Source organism: Taudactylus pleione, unplaced genomic scaffold (genome assembly GCF_031769625.1).
Source record: "Taudactylus pleione unplaced genomic scaffold, aTauple2 ptg000276l, whole genome shotgun sequence".
NCBI lineage: Eukaryota > Metazoa > Chordata > Amphibia > Anura > Myobatrachidae > Taudactylus > Taudactylus pleione.
The window spans coordinates 1,870,881-1,893,755 of NW_028284678.1; the positions used below are offsets into that span (position 1 = coordinate 1,870,881).

Below are 22,875 nucleotides of genomic sequence, written 5' to 3' on the forward strand. Positions count from 1 at the left end.
TCAAATAAATCAGGAATAATCATTCTAGAAGCAGCATTGCCATCGGATGGGACTACAATGACCAAAAAAACCTACAGTCCCTATGAGAGAGAGACTGTGGCATCCTATTACTATTCAATGACAGGCTTGCTCTATTTCTGGCTGTGTCTCCAGAATATCACTGCCACTCACATATCAATGAACTTACTTTGTATGGAGAAGTGGGACATATTTGGCTGTTTATATGCTAGATACACTTTGCCTTTTCAGCCCTACAGCTTGGAACTCTTAGTGGCTCAGACACTGGCTGCCCATTGATGATTCTGAATACAGTAATACAATTCCAAGCTGCTCAAGCACTCACTGATTACGGTTGGAATCTCTTCTACAGTCTAAAGGCACTCGGTGGCACAGACATTTGCCACTCATCATGGGACCCTATGGTGCAGATATATCAAAGCTTGGAGAGAGATAAAGGGGCATATTAAATAATGAGTGATATTCTTGTTATCACTTGTTTCTAATCTTAAATGATGCTCCAACCAATCAACTCCTAACTGTCAACACCATTTAAGATTCATAATAAGTGATAACAAGAATATCACTCATTATTAAGTATACCCCAAAGTATCAACCAATCAGCTCCTAATTTAATTTTTTAAACAGACTGTAAAATGGAAATTAGGAGCTGATTGGTTGGGGTCCAGGTACTAAGCCTTGGAGAGAGATTAAGTGGACGGAGTACCAACCGATCAGCTCCTACAGATGGGCCCAGCTAGTTTGTTGCTCATAGCGTGACATTCAGGCTTCTGAGTCGTGCCTTGGAATGTTGCATGATGGCTGTACTGTGGCACACCATGGCATTCTACAACGTAAGAGAAACCATGGTGCGCAATACACCGCGTAGCCACTGGGTGGAGAGTGCTCCACTGATGAAACTTGTACTACTGAATACCATACAGTAGAAGTGGATGGATATCCCTGACAAGCAGGCCAATCATGTTCACGCAGTGAATTTGCATGATGCATGTTCGCACAACCAATCTTTTTAATAATACTTACAGGCTGTGTTTGAAAAATTACAGTTAGATAAAGTAACAATCAATCAGCTCCTATCTCCACTTTATCTCTCTCCAGGGTTTAGTATGTAGACCACAAGGGCAGATATGTATAAGGAGTAGATGATGAGTGCTTTGAAGGTGAGTCCACCTTATCTCTCTCCAATGCTTAGTACATATTGCCCCATTTATTAATGAAACATAACACCTTTAGCACTCGCTAAAGGGGTTATGTCAACCTTTCAATATTTAACAAACAACAGTAATCTAAGATTACTGCGGTTTGTTACTGCATCACCCCCGCCATCTTTGGTAGCAGCCATTTCGGCTTCAGCTAAGCCTTCCAGGCACTGCTGGTTCCCCGCCAGGTTTCTGTGTCATGCGCATGACACAGAAACCAGTTGCTGGCAGCAATAGTCTGCCAGCAACAGAGCTGAAGACGTCGCTGAGGAGGGAGATCGTCCCTGGACCTCACCGGATCTCGCTGAAGGCGTAAGGCGTAATGATGAATACCACTGGCATATTAATTACTATATCTGTGATAAAAATGAAATATGCTGCTGGTCTTTATATTCATTGATAAATGGGGCCCATAGAGCCTTACATCTCTCTCCACTTTATCTCTCTCCAAGCTTTGATAAATCTCCCTCTATTTACTCGTATATCACAGCTCAAATCATATGATGGCAAAGACAATGACTGCATACTTCCGTCTTCATCGTACTTCTGATATGAATAGAGGCCAAGACGCAGGCCAATTATGCTATGGGACTTCTAGCGGCCCAGAAGTAAGCTGTGTATTGCTCGATAAAAATTAGCCATTAACCTCTTCTCCTATATCACCTAATTGAATGGAATTATTTGCTTATTACTGCAGTTAGTATTTTGTGACCTTTCTATTTGGTCACATGCCATATGCCCAAGGTTACCACAGGTAAGTTATATCTAATATCTCTTGCATATTGGAATTTATATATAAGCCCCAACAAGGTAACTATATTTGCAGACATTTCCTTGAAGGGACTCTTGTGCCCCGGAATTTATTTTGGGTTTGCCCTACCTTAGTGTGCAAAGTCTACTGATTCTTATATTATGCTGCTACTGTTATTATTGTGTATACGGTTTTATATGTAACTGTTTTGTTATATGTTTATTTATTAAATTAACCTAAGAGAGTGAATTATTTACTTAGTGTAAACTAGGGCTCAATCTTTTATAATGTTTTGTAAATTTCAGTAAAGTGCAGTTTCTACTTTCTGAGCAGCTGTTCCCACAATTATCTTGCTCAGCGAGTGCACTGATTTTCAGTATTATTGCAAGGCACTATTTGGCTGAACAATCAGTAAGTCTGCATCAGCAGCAGCACCTTGAAGCCGGGTAGAGCTGCCTGAAAGGCAGAGGAGTTTCTTCCCATTGGAAGCGCTCTCTCTGCTAATTGCAGTCTGGACTGACAGTCCCCGGGAGAGAATATACCTCCCCCTGGGATTGTCTGTCCTGTATGTGATTGGCTAGCAGCACTTCCAATGGAAAGCCACCGGCTCACTGGATACAGGATGTATCAAGCATCGCATTTTGGATGTGATGAATCCCGCTGTGTTTACTAACGCCGTATGGGGTCGATTTAAGCAAAGGACAGCTCTCCCGAAAAGAGCTGACCATTGAGGTGTGAGGACTTCCGAGTTTAGGACCTGGGAATCTTCCTCCGCATGTGCACTCATCGTCTAGCATATGCGCGAGTTGCAGGGGACCCTGGGAGGTATCATATGGGATCCCTCCTGGGGAAGTCTCCGAAAAAACGCCCATTTGCTTTTATCAGAGAGTCCAAACTCCGAAAGATTTGCTTTCTGGAGCTTTGGTGCATATGGGGACTGCAGTCAAATCTCTGAAAATGGCATTTACATAGGTCTGACCACATTTTTGATTTTGTGGCATCCCACCCTAGGGTTGGCAGATTTTGCTGCCACCATACATACATACATACATACATAAAACACACAAAATATTATCACTCACATCAAAATATTAAAGAAAATATGACATAATGTACAAAAGACACAGAAGGAACAGTTAGGGGAAAGATTAGTTAGAGTAGAATAGTTCTTCAGCTGCTACAGAACCAGTATTTATCTTACACTCAGCAATAATTCTGCAGTAAATGTAATTATACAGGAAGTCAGTCTGAATCATTATATCTCACTACTGGATTTTACTTTATAGCCATTTCTACTTGCATAAGAAAGGTCAAAACACACACTGCCATATCATTTTCAAAGATTTGTGCAACAGCATATTACATGTTTATAATTTTATATAGCTGCATATTAACTATACATGATTTGGATGCAATACATCTTATAAAGAATTCAGCATTTCTGTTCTATTTTGCTAAACATTATGAATATACATATATATATATATATATATATATATATATATATATATATATATATTTTTTTTTATTTCCAAGACACTTTTATATTTATATTTTATTCCAGATTATAATCCAGCAAAGCAGTGAGTATATTTTACAATTAACCCCCCCATAAAACAGTAACCATATACCACTCTTTTGTTACATTAAATAATAATAATAATAATAATAATAATAATAATAATAATAATAATAATAATAATAATAAGTGCCCAGCTACAGTGCATTGAAGTTGGTCAAGGAGTTATTCAATTCAGCATGCTGTTAGGTCGACTAAATTATTGCTTCTCACACCCTCCTGAGGGTGCAAGGAGAAAACAGACTAAAGTGCCGGCTGCGAGGCTGTTTTCCGGCTTAGTGTGGACTAACAACCTCACCGCCAGGACTATAGTGGTAGAATGCCGGTTCTTGTGACTTAACATCCAGGTTAAGTCAGGAGAACTGTAAATCTCTGACTTAACTGGTAACAGTAGGATAAATAGCGCACTGAATTGAATACTGTAGCTGTGCTTCAGCTGACAAGGTGCAACCGCATCGCCCAACTGTTTTTTTGAAGAGGAAATTTGTTCTACAGATGTGCTGGATGGATTTCCTCTGACTCCTCGGACTCTCCTGCGGATCCGACAATTTCTGACCAGCTTTGATAAGTTAAGTGGTTAATGCATTTTTTCATAAACAATATATTTTTCTTTGGGGACAGTAATAACCATTATTACTTTTACCCAGTATATTTTTGAATCTGTTTATGGTGCAGGCTATTCCTCCGTAGTTTTTTCAAATTTCCTGCGCGGTTTTGCATGAAAAGATTTTTTCTATTGGATACTGCAGGAATCAGGAGTGCACATACCCACAGTAATAGAAAATTGTTTCGATCCCCGCACTAATTTTGACAGGGAAAACCTTGCTGCAATTGGTTATGTTCCTCAGAGTCACAGTATGGTTATGCTATAAAATGTCTGCAATCTATGGTTGAAAATCAATATCAAAAAGGTATAAAAAACGAGTACATTCCATACTTTTTTTTTTTTGCTTTGTGAACTCAAGCAATCATAGATATTCCTTAACTATTTGTATGTTTTTCATACTGCATGCTAATTTACTAACCTGTAGTGGTGTTTCTAACATCAGCTGTTGTAGGTTGTGCTGTGCTGAATGGTTGTATATCTGCAAAATAAAAAAAATATTCAACTTGCTCAAACATTGGCACTTTATCATATGACATATTTACATCAAGAGAATACCATACATAGACAATAATACTTCAGAATACAGGCGGATTGCTTATTATAAATATCCAACTAGTATAGGGTCCACCCCATCTCACCCCATTTCCCGCCACTAGCTCTGTCCCACCCTGCCCCCATCTGTCCACTGCTCCTCTCCATATCATCCCTGCTCTGTCTCACATCGTCCCATCTCCATTCTGTCCCGCCCCACCTGCTGCTCAGTCCTGCTTCACCCCCTGCTCTGTCCCACTCTGCCCCCTGCTCCATCCCAACACTCCCTTCTGAGGCTGCATACTTATTTGTTCCTGACAGGTCCTCCTCCTCTCCAGCTCTTGCAGTGGGTGCCATTGGTGGGGGACCCTGGATCCCACTACACATGCATGTAGGAGATGGGAGAGACCTAAGCAGATTATTATATAGATTTGTTGCAGTTCCCCATGGGTGGACAGAAACCTTTTCAGCAAGTAGATATAGAGGAAACCCTGAATGTTTGCCAACTGTCCTTGAATGAATGGGAGAGTCACAAATTTCGGGGGGCTTTTCCGGACTCCTGAAAGAGTGGGTCTGACTCCTGCATGTAGCTCACTTCCTGTGTTCAGTGTGCGACCCTGTAGTTTGATGACAAGATTCACATTGATTGTGTCATCATGGCCCTGTCCCTTGCTGTAAAATGCTGTAAATAGTGTATTTGAACAGAGGTAAATAGAGATATGTTTACAAATTTGAAGAACCACATCCCCACACTCTACATATCAGACAAGCCTCCTCTCTCTGGGACAATGGCAGAGGGGGTCTTTTAAAAGTCAGTAAGTATGAGAAACTGTTGAGAAACAAGATAAGTTGCAAGGTACTGTAGCTGTGTGTGTGTGTCTGTGTGTGCATTAGTGAATATAAACTGATGGTTGAGGCGAGTGCAAATATCCTGGGCCTCTTTGTGAGCCTGGGATTGTCAGGAGGAATAACCTCCGCCCCATGATGGAGTGCCTGCGCCCTCAGTGTGTAGGCTCTACTTAATGAACGCTATAGGATATGGCATGCACCCCAGCTTTGTGGCCTGTCTGAGCACTGGAGACTGGTGTGAATGATCACATAAAACAGCAATTGATTGTTCCTGAAATGGCTGCCTCGCCTTCTACAATAATTTAAAGTGCTTTGAGTTCTATTGGGAAAACTTCCTATATTAATAAAGAATTATTTATTAAATATTAATAAGATAATACTACTAATAATAAATAATAATAATATAGAGGTGGAAGTTAAAGGTGTGGAAAGGACATCTCTTTTAATGAGACAATGGGCCTCATTCAGACCCACTCGCAAGCGGCTGTCCGCTCGCAAGTGGGTCGATGGTGTGCACTGCGCATGCGCATGACGGAGGGAGCTCCGTCATGCGCATGCGCCAGACGCGATGAGTGAAGGACTTTCCTTCGCTCGTTGTGTCTGATCAAAGGGGGCGTGCTGTCGATGTTGATTGACAGCACGCCCCCTTTGGTGGGCGTGCCGGGGGCGTGCCTGCCAGACGGAGGCGTTCCCAAGGGAACGCCTACCGTCAGAAGCCGGCCCCACTGACATCACTAGTGATGTCAGTGGGAGTGATTTTGGCTCAGATAGAGCCAAAATCACTCCAGGGCTTGTGGTCGAAAAACCCGACCACAGGCTTCTGGTGGAACTGGCGATGGTCGCGATGGTCAAGACCATCGCAGCCATCATCCTGCACGCTCGTATGTGCTGTGGGTGGTGACCCACAGCTATATGAGCGTCCAGGAGGACGCTCCATTTTTATGGAGGACGGCCCTCATTCAGAGCGAGCGCTCTGCTCAGAGCGTCCGGCTCTGAATGAGGGCCAATGTGTGCTATTTTGCATAAAAATTAAAACATTTAAATATAAACTAGTATGACTCCTTTCCAACCTTCAACCATCCCAATGCTAGACAGACTGTAACAGGGACACCTTGAGCATGTGGCCCCCTGACATAGTGAAAACTTGTCAAAGACTAGAATTGAGATCGACTTGAGTGCAGGGTCTTATGCTGAACACACTAACAGACCAGATAGAGATAGTTTAGTTTAGTTATAGCCTAGGTGACCATAGTTTTTGTCACCTTACTCCTCATCCCTAATTTCTTTGAAATGGCTGCCTCGCCTTCTACAATAATTTAAAGTGCTTTGAGTTCTATTGGGAAAACTTCCTATATTAATAAAAAATTATTTATTAAATATTAATAAGATAATACTACTAATAATAAATAATAATAATATAGAGGTGGAAGTTAAAGGTGTGGAAAGGACATCTCTTTTAATGAGACAATGGGCCTCATTCAGACCCACTCGCAAGCGGCTGTCCGCTCGCAAGTGGGTCGATGGTGTGCACTGCGCATGCGCATGACGGAGGGAGCTCCGTCATGCGCATGCGCCAGACGCGATGAGTGAAGGACTTTCCTTCGCTCGTTGTGTCTGATCAAAGGGGGCGTGCTGTCGATATTGATTGACAGCACGCCCCCTTTGGTGGGCGTGCCGGGGGCGTGCCTGCCAGACGGAGGCGTTCCCAAGGGAACGCCTACCATCAGAAGCCGGCCCCACTGACATCACTAGTGATGTCAGTGGGAGTGATTTTGGCTCAGATAGAGCCAAAATCACTCCAGGGCTTGTGGTCGAAAAACCCGACCACAGGCTTCTGGTGGAACTGGCGATGGTCGCGATGGTCAAGACCATCGCAGCCATCATCCTGCACGCTCGTATGTGCTGTGGGTGGTGACCCACAGCTATACGAGCGTCCAGGAGGACGCTCCATTTTTATGGAGGACGGCCCTCATTCAGAGCGAGCGCTCTGCTCAGAGCGTCCGGCTCTGAATGAGGGCCAATGTGTGCTATTTTGCATAAAAATTAAAACATTTAAATATAAACTAGTATGACTCCTTTCCAACCTTCAACCATCCCAATGCTAGACAGACTGTAACAGGGACACCTTGAGCATGTGGCCCCCTGACATAGTGAAAACTTGTCAAAGACTAGAATTGAGATCGACTTGAGTGCAGGGTCTTATGCTGACCACACTAACAGACCAGATAGAGATAGTTTAGTTTAGTTATAGCCTAGGTGACCATAGTTTTTGTCACCTTACTCCTCATCCCTAATTTCTTTGTTATTGAGCTGATAGTTTCACCTTATATTTTGGTATCCTGTATTTCAGCGTAATAGTATTTTATATGTATAAAAGTTTCCTCTTTTGCAGATATAAACAGTGTTATGTTCCTCCTGTTTTATTGCAAACTTAATTGATATCATTAGGGGTGCCGCTAAATTCATAAATTAGGCACAATAGTAAAGAGAGGCAAGATGAGTCTAAATAATGTTCACAGCTATCATAGAGAGTGCAAAAGTGTAGAAGAGGTGGTTAAAAATTTAGCTACACTACATTTAAATGTTACGTTAAAAAAATTGCTATGTTACAATTTAAATTAATTTGGAGGGTACCACAGAGAAACTTCATATAATTATCTGGTAACCCACATAGTTATAAGAAGAATAGCTGCAAACCCATGCACTTAGTGCACTAAATAGAAGAGCTTTGTAAATTACTATCTGTGTGTGTGGACAAAAATGGACTCAGGACCTAAAATTCTACACTTAGACCAAAAGATAAGTGACTGTTTCACTGCAAAACATTTTGTCCCAACTGCAAAACATTTTGTACCATCAACACATTCAATACCATGATAGAAGACTTGAGAAAGGAATGTAGGTATGATTATTATGTACAGGAAGAACATGACTTTATGTTCAGCAAGCCATAGCAAAGTAGTCGGCAATTAGAGTTCATTGATCTTTTGAAGTAAGATAATGAAAGTAAAATTCTGACTCTTTGCTCTGAGTTAATGCACATTTGTATGTTACATCCAGAATACATTCAATGACTGTTGCAGCCTAAGACATGAGGCTTGTGCATACCTGTAATCAGCACACTTGAAATGTCTATTTCAAATCTCTTTGTGAGTTCCGAGCGATTTTCCATAATGCCGATAATGAATTCATTCTGAATATTTTCAGTTGGTATAATTTGTGCAAAGTATCCACTGAACACCACGATCACACTACCAATTCTAAGATCAGATAATTGGAGAGAAAAAAGGGAAACAATTGCTTAATACTATATTTAATATTATATTTTAATTATAAAGCACTGACATTATACACATCACCAGTGATGTGCGGTTAGGTGAGGCAGGTTAGCAGAGCCTTTCCTTTCATACTTAAGTATACTCCAAAGTTTTGACTATAAAAACGATAAGAAAAAAATTAACGAAAATATTATAAATTTCTCCTTTGTATTATTATAATAATTTTAATAGTCAAAACTCTGGAGTAAACAGTATATGGCAGGTGAGGCACTGCCTCCCCTGTCTACCTTTTATGCACATCCCTGATCAAAACACACCAAATTTCCAGCACTATATACTGTTGCACCTTTGTAAAATGCCCTCATGAACTCTCAGGTTCATATACTGTATATACAGTCAAGTCCATAAATATTGGGACATTTACAGAATTTTCATATTTTGTCCTAAATTCACAACCACAATGGCTTTGAAATGAAACAAAAAAGATGTGATTTAACTGCAGACTTTCAGATTTCATTTGAGGGTAATTACATCCAAATCAGGTGAATGGTGTAGGGATTACAAAGGTTTCTATATGTGCCTCCCACTTTTTAAGGGGCCAAAAGTAATGGGACAAACTAAACAATCCTAAATCTAATTTTCACTTTTTAATACTTTGTTGCAAATCCTTTGCAGTCAATTACAGCCTGAAGTCTGGAACTCATAGACATCCCCAGACGCTGGGTTTCATCCCTGGTGATGCTCTGCCAGGCCTCTACTGCAAATGTCTTCAGTTCCTGCTTGTTCTTGGGGCATTTTCCCTTCAGTTTTGTCTTCATCAAGTGAAATGCATGCTCAATCGGATTCAGGTCAGGGGATTGACTTGGCCATTGCATAACATTCCACTTTTTAGCCTTAAAAAACTCTTTGGTTCCTTTTGCAGTATGCTTCGGGTCATTGTCCATCTGCACTGTGAAGCGCTGTCCAATGAGTTCTGAAGCATTTGACTGAATATGAGCATATAATATTGCCCGAAGCACTTCAGAATTCATTCTGCTGCTTTTGTCAGCAGTCACTTCATCAATAAATACAAGGGAACCAGTTCCATTGGCAGCCATACATGCCCACGCCATGACACTACCACCACCATGCTTCACTGATGAGGTGGTATGTTTTGGATCATGAGCAGTTCCTTTCCTTCTCTTCTCTTCTCATCACTCTGGTACAAGTTGATCTTTTGTCTCATCTGTCAATAGGATGTTGTTCCAGAACTGTAATGGCTTTTTTAGATGTTGTTTGGCAAACTCTAATCTGGTCTTCCTGTTTTTGTGGCTCACCAATGGTTTGCATCTTGTGGTGAACCCTCTATATTCACTCTTGTGAAGTCTTCTCTTGATTGTTGACTTTGACACATATACATCTACATCCTGGAGAGTGTTCTTGATTTGGCCAACTGTTGTGAAGGGGTTTTTCTTCACCAGGGAAATAATTCTTTTGTCATCCACCACAGTTGTTTTCCGTGGTTTTCCGGGTCTTTTGGTGTTGCTGAGCTCTCCGATGCGTTCTTTCTTTTTAAGAATGTTCCAAACAGTTGATTTGGCCACACCTAATGTTTTTGCAATCTCTCTGATGGGTTTGTTTTAATTTTTCAGCCTAATGATGGCTTGCTTCACTGATAGTGACAGCTCTTTGGATCTCATATTGAGAGTTGACAGCAACTGATACCAAATGCAAATGTCACACCTAGAATCAACTCCAGACCTTTTACCTGCTTAATTGATAATGAAATAACGAGGGAATAGCCCACACCTGTCCATGAAATATTTTTTGAGTTGATAGTCCCATTACTTTTGGCCCCTTAAAAAGTGGGAGGCACATATTGAAACTGTTGTAATTCCTACACTGTTCACCTGATTTGGATGTAATTACCCTCAAATTAAATCTGAAAGTCTGCAGTTAAAGCACATCTTGTTTGTTTCATTTCAAAACCATTGTGGTTGTGAATAGAGGCCAAAATCAGAAAATTATGTCAATGTCCCAATATTTATGGACCTGACTGTATCTGTAAATCTGTCTCTGATACTAGCCAGTGCCTCCTCAGCCATTTACCTCAGTGCACGTCACCCCAGCACTGACACTGAGGTTGGCAAGATAAAGGCGTGGAGATGAGGGGAGTGAAGTAGGGGTCTGGGAGTATAGTGTCTCGGTGATCCTTGGCAAAAATTACATACAATGATATATAATAAAAAGTTGCCACATAAAATAAGACATAATGTATCATGCATTATATGCAAAAAATCTGACATAATTCTTCATCTTATTTTTCAATAGATTGTAATTAGCGATGAGTGGGTCCGGTTCTCAGAGAACCGAACCCACCCGAATTTCGGGGATCCTGGGTGATCCGAGCCAAGCTCGGATCTCCCTGCCTGCCCCAGATCCCTCTCCAGAGGCAATACCTTGTGATCCTGCTGTCACAAAGTTTTGTATCGAGCGGGCTTAACTCTGATTGGTTGAGAGCCATCTGTCACAGCTCTCAGCCAATCCGCATTAAACCCAGTGAATATGGTCACAGAAAGGAGAAGATGCTGCCCACCTATCCCCCGCTGCCTGATCCCACCGGCACCCCCCACTGCCAACACCGATGGAACCCCCTACTGCCGACCCCCACTAGCAGCATCCCCCACTGCTAACACCCCCACTGCCAACACTGCTTGCACCCTGCATTGAGGACACCACCAGCAGCCATGCACTGCTGACACCATCAGGACCCCCACACTGAGGACACCACTGGCGCCCCCACTCTGCCGACACCGCCAGCACCCTGCACTGAGAACACTGCTGGCACCCCTGCACTGCTGCCCCATGTACTGAGGACACCGTCAGCGATCCCACACTGCCGGCACTCCCACACTGCGTATCAGAGTGAATCAGGCCCAATGTATGTCCCTGATCCATTCGTATATTACACTCTCCTCCAAATGTGATTTTACAAATACGAGTCTGATTCAGTTAGGAAAAACTCCAAAAAAGGAGCAAAAAAAAAAGAGTGATTTGCACCTTGGCAAAACCATGTTGCACTGCAGGTAGAGAAACAGACAAAATCTCAGGTGCACAACTCCAAATAATCAATAATATATATAAATGCAATAACATTTTGCAATCAATAGAGGTTTTTAGCATAATCATGGCCAAGCTTATGGGCCTACCCACCATATCCAGGTAACCTCTTTCGGGTAGGTCCCTAACATACTAAGGTTCAAATCCAGAGCGCAGGACCCCCCAAAACCAGCCAGGCTAAGCCACCCCAGGGCACCACCATAGTAAGAAAAGTGCAGTGTAAAAGAGATAGTTAGGAGCAGCTGCTGCTGCATATAAAGAATGAAAATAAAGTGAAATACATATATATTAGACACACAGTGAAGGGTTAAAATGTGTTATAAAGGAAAATGTGTTATACTGCAGTGCCCTGAGACAGACCATCCAACGCAATCCAGGGGGACCCACGCCCCAAAAATGAACCAAAATTGCACTACAGTATATAACTTGTAGGACTTACCTAGAATTGTGCCTAATACAGTGTGCATATACATTACCATACTCCATGCTTTTAAACCAATTAGGAAGGGTGCCAGTCCAGAATGAGGGCGTCTCCTTTCCCTCAGATGTGCAAACCTCTATTGATTGCAAAATTTTATTGCATTTATATATATTATTGATGATTTGGAGTTGTGCACCTGAGATTTTGTCTGTTTCTGTGCCTGCAATTAGTCTCATCAGGTAGCACCTCCCATTGTATATATTGTCAGGTTGTGCAGTCCAGAAATCTTTTCCATATACTCCATTTAATGTGCTTTGTTGCACATCTGAGGGAAAGGAGACGCCCCCATTCTGGACTGGCATCCTTCCTTATTGGTTTAAAAGCATGGAGTATGGTAATGTATATGCACACTGTATTAGGCACAATTCTAGGTAAGTCCTACAAGTTATATACTGTAGTGCAATTTTTGTTCATTTTTGGGGCGTGGGTCCCCCTGGATTGCGTTGGTTGGTCTGTCTCAGGGCATCGCATTATAACACATTTTCCTTTATAACACATTTTAACCCTTCACTGTGTGTCTAATATATATGTATTTCACTTTTTTATTTTCATTCTTTATATGCAGCAGCAGCTGCTCCTAACTATCTCTTTACACTGCACTTTTCTTACTATGGTGGTTCCCTGGGGAGGCTTAGCCTGGACGGTTTTTGGGGGTCCTGTGCTCTGGAATTGAACCTTAGTATGTTAGGGACCTACCCGAAAGAGGTTACCTGGATATGGTGGGTAGGCCCATTAGCTTGGCCATGATTATGCTAAAAACCTCTATTGATTGCAAAATTTTATTGCATTTATATATATTATTGAAGATTTGGAGTTGTGCACTGAGATTTTGTCTGTTTCTGTGCCTGCAATTAGTCTCATCAGGTAGCACCTCCCATTGTATATATAGTCAGGTTGTGCAGTCCAGAAATCTTTTCCATGCACTGCAGGTAGTGCAGATTTTTAATGGCCAGAGGTTAAATATGGAAAGAGGTATGTACTTGCTTTATTCTACTGTACATTTTAGTGTAAAATAACATAGATCGATAGATCGATAGATCGATAGATAGATAGATAGATAGATAGATAGATAGATAGATATGAGATATTGTGAAAGCATAATACCATTTTTGTTCAGAACAAGAATTCATTTTGTCGTTAGATTTGCAGAGCCTGTCACATATTCACAGAAAAACATATGTACATATATGGGTAGGAATGCGATTGAAATGCTTAAAGGTTTAGCCTCACATCAGTTTTTGCTGAAGATAATGTAAAACAGATGTTTTTCCTGAGTGTATAAATATACCTATGCTTGCATCATTAAAGGCAGATAAATAATTTAATTACACAAGGCACTGGTGTGATGAGTTTCTCTTGGCATCGATCGATGGCATAGCCATGGCAGAGAGCTTTGTGTGTCACCTGAACTTAGGGCCTGATTCAGTTTTGGAAACAGAGTGAGATTTAGCACTTAACTGATCATGTTGGTGAAACCATGTTGCACTGCAGGTGAGGCAGATTTAAAATGTGCAGAGAGATTTGGATTTGGGAGGGAGGTGTCCAAACTGACATCTAAATTATAGAGCAATAATAAAGCTGTGCAGTATTTGTGGGCTACATGCAAAAGCAGCCAGTACTTACACTATATGCAATAAAATGTATGCATTTACACCCCTTGCATTGCAATATGGTTTGTCCAGGTACACAGTCAAGTGCTAATTCTTGCTCTATTCCTAAAGCTGAATCAGGCCCTTAGTCCATTAACCATAGTTAATGGGCAGAACTGACAGCTGGAGCTTTCCACCGAGATACCCAGAAGAACTGACCACTGGATGGACATCAAGGCGTGTTATGAGGGGAGAAACACCAGAACAAAATCCTGGGTGAGTAATATTTTTACTCTGTTAAGACTTTCTCTGTCTTCACCACATGCTGTGCTCTGTCCTGTGATTAGTTGTGGGTATTTATGGTCACAATCACATCTCCTTTTCTATTATTTTTCTGAAATGTACTAACCAATCTGTGACATTTGTTGTTATGTTAGACATGAGTGAAGTGTGAGAGATATTTTGTCTGTGTGAATTTGTATGTCTGAACATTGTCGGTGGTTCATCCTCTGAGTGTGCAGAAAAGGGGATTAACCTTGGTTTGGTTGCGCGGTGTATACTGGACCATGCTAGGGCATTTCTTGGTTTTGCATCCTTTGGGAGAAGGGACGTGCTGATAAATGTCAGGTGTGAGATATCCTGTTATATAAAGGCAGGTTTTGAAGCTGGTCAGTTCCTAGCAGTTCCTACGTGTGACCCATATGAGGCACTCTAGGACAGGGAAAAAGTCTTGGGCCCTCATTCAGAGCCGTACGCTCTGAGCAGAGCACACGCTCTGAATGAGGGCCGTCCTCCATAACTATGGAGCGTCCTCCTGGACACTCGTATAGCTGTGGGTCACCACCCACAGCCTATACGAGCGTGCAGTTTGATGGCCGCGATGGTCTTGACCATCATGACCATCGAAACTGCGAGCTGGAGCCTGCGGTTGAGGTTTTCAACCGCAAGGCCCGGAGTGATTTTGGCTCTATCAGAGCCAAAATCACTCCCACTGACATCACTAGTGATGTCAGTGGGCCGGCTTCTGACGGTAGGCGTTCCCTTAGGAACGCCCCCGTCAGGGAGGCACGCCCCCGGCATGCTAACCAAAGGGGGCGTGTTGTCAATCAACATTGACAGCACGCCCCCTTTGATCAGACACAACGAGCGAAGGAAAGTCCTTCGCTCGTTGCGTCTGGCGCATGCGCACAACGGAGCTCCCTCCGTCGTGCGCATGCTCAGTGCAGCACATCGACCCACTTGCGAGCGGACAGCCGCTCGCGAGTGGGTCTGAATCAGGCCCTTGTTTGTCTTGTAAGTCTGTAATGAATTTAACCCTTTAGAATGTGTAGTAGTTAGAGTAACATTAGTATATTCTACAGATTTAACAGGTTCATTAGGTCAATTTGAGTGGGTTTCTTTATGATACAGAACAATCTAAAGAAAGTCCATTAAATCTGCTCTCAATACATACTGGGTTTTGACAAGAGGGACCAGAAATTTTTAGAACAGTCTGTTGTTACTTCTGATTATCAGAAAAAAAAACAGAGAGGTTGACCCTGGAAAATAGTGACCGGTTAATATTCAGTTAACAGCACCAATCAGCAAATAGACCCTTCACAATAAGGCAGTCCATAGATTAGACATATAGTCAGGATACTTAGGAACCAGTAGATCATAAGGAACATTGACCATAAACTTATACCGTATGTGGTATATTATTTTGCTGAAATCACATTAGTAGGTTTGTACATATCCATATATTGAGTCCATCTGTTACACCTGGTATGTGGGACGAAGTGGCCATTTGTCAAGCACTTTTATTTATTGTATTATTATACGCTTTATATATTATTTATGCCTTTGGGGTATATAAGACCTTGGTGTGTTATAAACACTTTCTTCGACCGACAGCAGATGCACTATTTAAAGTGGACCAGTAATTGTCATATATATGTACTCTCATCACAATGTCCTCTGTATCTGGATCTTTTTGTATCATCTGGATGAATTTATCTTATGTTTAACCAGAATATGTGAAGATTTTCCAGATATCTTATTATCTAATGTTATTTTCTTCATGTATGTTTTGTGTTCAGTTTGTCAATTCATGGTGTTCAGTCTAAGTGTTTTCATTGACTATATACTATATTAAAAAAAATATTATTTTTAACAGATTTAAATAAGTTTGTGCCCCCAAATAAGATTTTGCTTCACTTTCCTTGTGTTTAACTGTAATTAACTCTAGGAGCGCACCGCCAACTTTATTTTTTGATGGCATGTATTTAATTGATTTCCTCATTTTGGATGTATTATTCACAACTTTTTGCCATGTAACATGAGAACTTGGTTATAAATTTATCAAGTTAAAAGCCTGTGCGGAGAAATGCTTCATGTACCAACTACTAAACCAATAAAACATGCAAACTTGACTAAACAGTTATTTGAGGCCTTCCAGGTTCCCAGGCAGCTATCAGTGTTCAAGGTCAGAGCCCACACTAGGGAATACACTCCAGAAGCAAAGGGAAATGCATGTGCGGATGCTGCTGCCAAGGAGGAATCCCTTAGGCTCCTACAACAGTCACCACAATCAGCTGCTCCTGTAGCATCAGCTGTAGAATCACCTAAAGTGAGTCAGGACCTTCTATTACAGTTCCAAAAACAGACCTTTCCAGATGAGTTGAAAGCCTGGCAGAAACAAGGAGCTGTGTGTATACAAGGAGAATGGTCATGTAAAGGACTCACCTTCCTTCCCAGGAGCATCTATCCAGTGTGGCACAAATCCTGCATGGAAAGGTGCATGTGCCTAGAGACACCATGATCAACACTGTTAATAAACATTGGCATGTCCCATAGTTTGGCCAAGCTGTGCAAGCCTTTGTATCTGGGTGTGTGGTATGTGCACTTCACAACCCAGGGAATGCTGTCAAAGTACCACTCAAAAGCACCCCACAGACATTTTTTCCTTTTCAGAGAATCCAAATAGATTTAATCCAACTGCCTCCCTGTCAGTGCCCTCTGTGCAACAGACCTATATAGTCACTGTAGAAAGAAAATCCTGCACAGGCAGGCCCAGCAGACTATGTGGTGGGCTCTCTTAAATAATATATATATGGAAAAAAAAAATATATATATATATGATATGATTAGTTAGTAATAAAACATCAATTTAATTAATACTCATTAATAAATAGTGCACAAAGCACAAGAAAATGATTAATTAAAGCAATAACAGTAACAGTTGAATTCTTAAATCCTGTATGAGAAAAATCAAAACTTATTTTCTTTGGCAGGATAAAAAGGGCAAAAATATTGTAAAACAATCCTTCTATCTCATATGCAGTGAAAGAAGGAAAGTTACCAGCAAACATAGACAGATATAGGTAGTATGGGGGAGAAGAAGAAAACTCTCTTGTTGGGGGCACTCGAATGTAAAGGTTATAATAAGAATAATATATAAAAAATAACTTTTATTAGATATATTTTAAAATACCAAAAACAAGTCTGAGCCTGTTACTTATTGGCATTACTGTTGGAATAACAGCTATAAATTATCACAAGCAGAACACGAACATACATAGAACATAAGACAACATATAATACAATACTTATCACAATTATGTGAAGCTAAGTGAAATATTACAAATAGGTCTATAATTCTCTGTCTCATACAATATTGAGACCTATATAAAGCATATACTAGTTCAATGACCTCATAATGTCGTCATAGCACAATGGCTAATCAGAATTACGGCAGAAGCATACAAGGAAATCTTCTAGAAAAGAATGTGATAATAACCATACAATATTCAATATAGGTTACGTGAGATATCACAGCACAATAACACTGAACAGTAATCAGAGAAATACAATGATAAGGGGGTCAGATGAAATAATAGCTGACCCTGCAAATATCAAAATGAATATAAGTAAATCACAGGTTGTAATGAGAGGCAGATCACACGTAGGTCGCCTGTGATGCCACCCAGGTACTTGTAGACAGTAAGGTTATAGGAAAAAGTAAAGCTACTCCTTTATGTGGAGTTTACAAAATAGCAGCTGCTGCATGCCATTGTATAACTATTGAATGGCATGTGAGCGTACTATAAAGGTACTCCCAGGGTAGGGAATAAGTACAATGAGTATCTGCTGTTGGACTGCGTTAAAAAGAAGGTCCTGGTGTAAACATTGCAGGAACCTCTAATAGGCGCACCCCAATGAGAGTACTCATAGAGACAATAGTTATCGTAATGAAATAACACAGCATAGGTTTGCGATCTGTGCTGCTGCCAGTCATATACCAAAGGTAGTGGTGAGTGGTGGGAAACCCAGATCGCATATGCAGTGATAGGAAGAAAGAGTATGAGTGTAGCTGCACTATGGCTAGTACAGGACAAGTGGAGCTCTGTTGCCCTAAAGGTATTGCAGGGTCACAAACTTGTCTCTGTTAAATAAAGCCACTCAGTGCGCTAAAGAAAGTGTAGTATGAAAAGTACCTGAGCGCTCACCTCCAGGGAGCCGGTGTGTAGTATAGAAAATCTGCCACTAGAAGAGCCTGTCAGTATGCTGCCATGACGAATCCCGCCTGTACACAGCCGGATTCGTGGGTCTGACACGCGCGTTTCACTGTCGCTTCCTCAGTCAGATGCATAGAAAGATATAGGTCAATAATCGAAAATGTAGTATATCATCTCCAAAATAAATTTGATCATATAGGTCAATTATCAGGAATGTTCCATATACAATGTAGATTAGACCATACATTAACAGGAGGATACAATTACCGTGTATCCTATATACACCAGATATACTATATTCAGAAAGTGGATCCAGTTATTCAATTAGACAAATGTTCAACAAAAATTCAATTTTGACCTAATTAACATATCAATCATCATCGGGCAGTATTACATAAGTACTTCAATAATATTAGGCTGTATTATATACGTTTAAATACTGGAAGTAATATTGCATGAATCAGCATATTTGTAACATATAATTGAGCCAGATATAAATAATAGATGGAAAAAAAGATAAAGTAAGACACCAACAAGTGTCTCTCCACTTCTGCTTTCACATAGAAATTGTGCAAGCCATGTGATGAGAGAGTGGGGAGACTAGTATCTAATGAAATAACAGTAATGATAGGGGTTTGTTAAAGCTCCACCAGGTGTTAGGTGACCATGTTACCAATAAGGCATTGTAGAGCTCAAATGCACCCTGGAACAGTCAAACTGTCATCTTAGAGGATACAGAAAGTACCTGTGTAACCAAATGATCTCTTTACTGGAGAAAGAAGTCTGGCTAGTGCTTTGTATCCACACTACACAGGCGTGCCGACTGGCCCAGCTGGAGAGAGTATGAGCAGGAGATGTGCCGCACAGTGGCGGTCACGTGTTCGTGATCAGCTGATAGGTACTGGAATGATGCACATATTGCCTGGAGGCTTGTTCACAAGGAATGCCCAGAATTTTAGGTGCTCAGAGCACCAGTATAAACATATAGGCTAACCAATCAGATCCATACTTGTATAATTGTATATAGTATATGTATATGTATATAGTCACTGGCCTGAGCAAAAAAGGTAATCCAAGAAGTAATTTGCAGATATGGGGTGCCAGAAACAATAGAAGTGACATAAATACTAATTTTTCAGGTGAAAGTGCACAACATATAATGAGTGACCTAGAGATAGTCTCTGCCCTTCATGTGCCGTATCACCCCCAAAGTTCCGGGTGGGTGGAAATGCTAAATGGCACCCTAAAACTTGAGATACAAAAATTAATGGCAGAAACAAGTTAAGCTTGGGTAAATGCCTTCCAATGGCTCTACATTCTGTAAGAAATATCTCATTGAAAAAGACTAAGCTGACACCATATGAGATACTATTTGGTAGTCCATACAAACTTGGTTGTTACTTTCCTCAGCAGTTGAAACATTTACATGGTGATCTGACTGGTTACATGATACAGTTGCAGAAACAACTAACTCAAATCCACCGTCAGGTGATTTCATCTATTCCAGATGCCAACGCAGACTGTAGTTCTCATAAGCTACTGCCTGGAGACTGGGTAGTTATCAAAAGACATCTGAGGAAGGTTCTTGAACCTAGATATGAGGGTCCTTACCAGGTTCTCCTGACAGCTCCTACACCAGTGAAGGTGGCGGAGAAAAATATGTGGATACACGCTTCACACTGCAAGATCTTCACACAAGGGAAGTTGGAGTAAAATGAATAGATATATGCTATTAGGTCCCAAGCCCGATAGAGGCCGGTGGGGATGTATTCTATGTTCTGCTTTTGTTATTATACTTATTTTAGCACTGAACTTCGATAAACAGGGGTAATGATGCTTTTCATTGTACAAATGGAACTAATCAATCTTTGGTAAGAGTTAAAAGAGAATTACATGAACAGCTTAACGAAATATTGGATAACAAGTTCTTGTAAATGCACTATAGATTAATGCAAGGTATTAACCTCACTGATTGTTGGATTTGTTCACATTCCTCGATCTCAGCGAAAACCATGCCATATGTGGCAACCCCCAAGTTGGCTAGAATTGAGCAGAAATAAAGATAACTGGACGAGGCCAATAAAATTGTCACATGAGCCATTTAACAACTCAGCAGTACAACTGCTTGTGGCTGGGTGGACACAACCCACCTTTTGGAAAGCAGTACGTGATGGCTCATTTGACCAGGGGAACCAAACTCTCGAAATGTGATATGAAAACGACTATGTTAATCTTAAAAATGAAAGGTCTAAACATGCAAACCTAAAGTTAGGAACTATTAATTTTAAAGTAAATGTTACCTTTTACGCTAGACAAGTAATTCACTGTATTGGTGGGGACCAATCCAACAACTTCTAATAGAGTATAACACTAGCGATACTAGATGGGAACGATATCTCAATCATTCCAGTGTTTGGGATTACACTGAAAATTATACACAATGCACTTCGGAAGACCAAGGTATATATCATGTGCTAGAGGGTTGCCCTGTAAAAAATACTTCAAAGTTAAGGCATGCTCAACAAGTAATTAAAATTGGGCAGCATTTACTACCAGAAGGGCATTATTTTATGTGTGGTTATAAGGCATATACATTTCTACCTTGGGGAGGGTCAGGTAGTTGCACCATAGCAAGACTGAGCCCAGCCTCATGGGTAGCAGAAACCATAGACATAACAAATAGCCCAGCTAATCATCGCATAAGGAAGGCAGGGGTGCCAACCAAAGGGGGGGGCGCCGACTGGCAGTGCCACCAGTAGCCAAGGGGTGGACAAGTCCCCTGGGCCCCACAAGTGTAGGGCAGACTGCAGTAAGAGCGGTCTGCCCTACACAGTTTACAAACAGACAGCCGCCAGTGGTGGCTGTGTGTCTGTAATAGCAGCCAGCTAATGAGAGTCTGCCTGACTGTCATTAGCTGCTGCGTCATCTGCGGAGGGAGCCAGCTGGAGCTCACTCATGAGCTATGTGTTCTGGCTCCCCCCGCAGCATGTGATGGGAGAGACGTCATATGTCAAGACGTCTCTCCCATGCAGGAGAAAAGCGGGCCAGGACTCGGACAGCGGCGGTTGCATCAGGAGCCGGGACCAGGTAAGTTGAATTTTTTTTGTTCTTTTTGTGTGTGTGTATTCCTGACATGGGGGGCCACTGAAATAGGGGGTGTCCACTACTGGGGGCACTTTATGTGGGGTGCCCACTACTGTATTGGGGTGGCCACTACTGGGGGCAATTTATGGGGGTGGCCACTACTGGGAGCACTGTATAGGGGTGGCCGCTACTGGGGGCAATTTAGGGGGGGTGGCCACTACTGGGGGCTCTGTATAGGAGGGTCTACAACTGGGGACACTTTATAGGGGACTACTAGTGGGGGCACTGTATAGGGGGGGCCACTACTAGGGGCAACGTATAGGGGGGACTACTACTGGGGGCACTGTATAGGGGGGACTACTACTGGGTACTATTACTGGGGGCACTGTATAGGGGGGACTACTACTGGGTACTATTACTGGGGGCACTGTATAGGGGGACTACTACTGGGTACTATTACTGGGGGCACTGTATAGGGGGGACTACTACTGGGGGCAATGCAGCATAGGGGGGATTACTACTGGGGGCACTGTATAGGGTCACTACTACTGGGGGCAATGTATAGGGAGGACTACTATTGGGGGAAATGCAGCAGAGCGGGATTACTACTGGGGGCACTGTATAGGGAGGCTACTACTGAGGTCAATGCAGCATAGGGGGCATTACTACTGGGGGATTACTACTGTTGGCACTGCATAAGGGGGGTAGGGGGGTGCCAGTAAATTACATTTCCAGGGGTGCTTGGATCCCTAGATACACCCCTGAAGGAAGGATCTTGTAAAACGTAAAACTCATGCCCATGATTTATTATATATACCATGTTATAAGAAAATGGCTAGCTTTGTCAATATCCTGACTTAGTATACAGAATGCTCATAATATAGAAGCATTAGGCAAAACATTTGATAAAGTTAAAGATGACATATTGTATGTATTAGAAATAGTGGATGAGACTTTAAGGTATCATACCAATATTCTCAGACAACATCAGCTGATTCTGTACTATCTAACAGCTTCACAAGTGGGCATGTGTCAGATAGTGGGACCTGTTTGCTGTAATTATATAGCAAATAATTTCACAGACCTGATATATGCACTTTTCGAGAAAGTCAATTGAAGGAGCAGTTTAGGAAGACACATAATGATCTAGAGTATGATATTGATAGTAATAGATGGTTTTCATGGTTGAATCCATCAAATTGGTTCAAGGGGATAGGAGGTTGGCTTTCAGGTATCCTCATGTTAACAGCTAAATGATTGGCATTAGTAGTAATCATTTATTTTGTTGTTAGACTTGTTGTATGGCTAATAAGG

The 22,875-nt window shown here is 41.5% G+C and overlaps 1 protein-coding gene across 1 annotated transcript in view; it reads right to left on the reverse strand.

Moving 5' to 3' along the window:
• Positions 1-22,875, reverse strand: part of TMPRSS15 (transmembrane serine protease 15) — a 441,506-nt gene that overhangs the window by 379,563 nt on the left and 39,068 nt on the right. Inside the window, exons 5-6 of the mRNA XM_088481702.1 lie at positions 8,643-8,794; positions 4,573-4,632 (exon numbers count right to left, since the gene is read on the reverse strand). Of these exons, the coding sequence (XP_088337828.1) occupies positions 4,573-4,632; positions 8,643-8,794 (212 nt within the window). The remainder of the gene's footprint in view (positions 1-4,572; positions 4,633-8,642; positions 8,795-22,875) is intronic.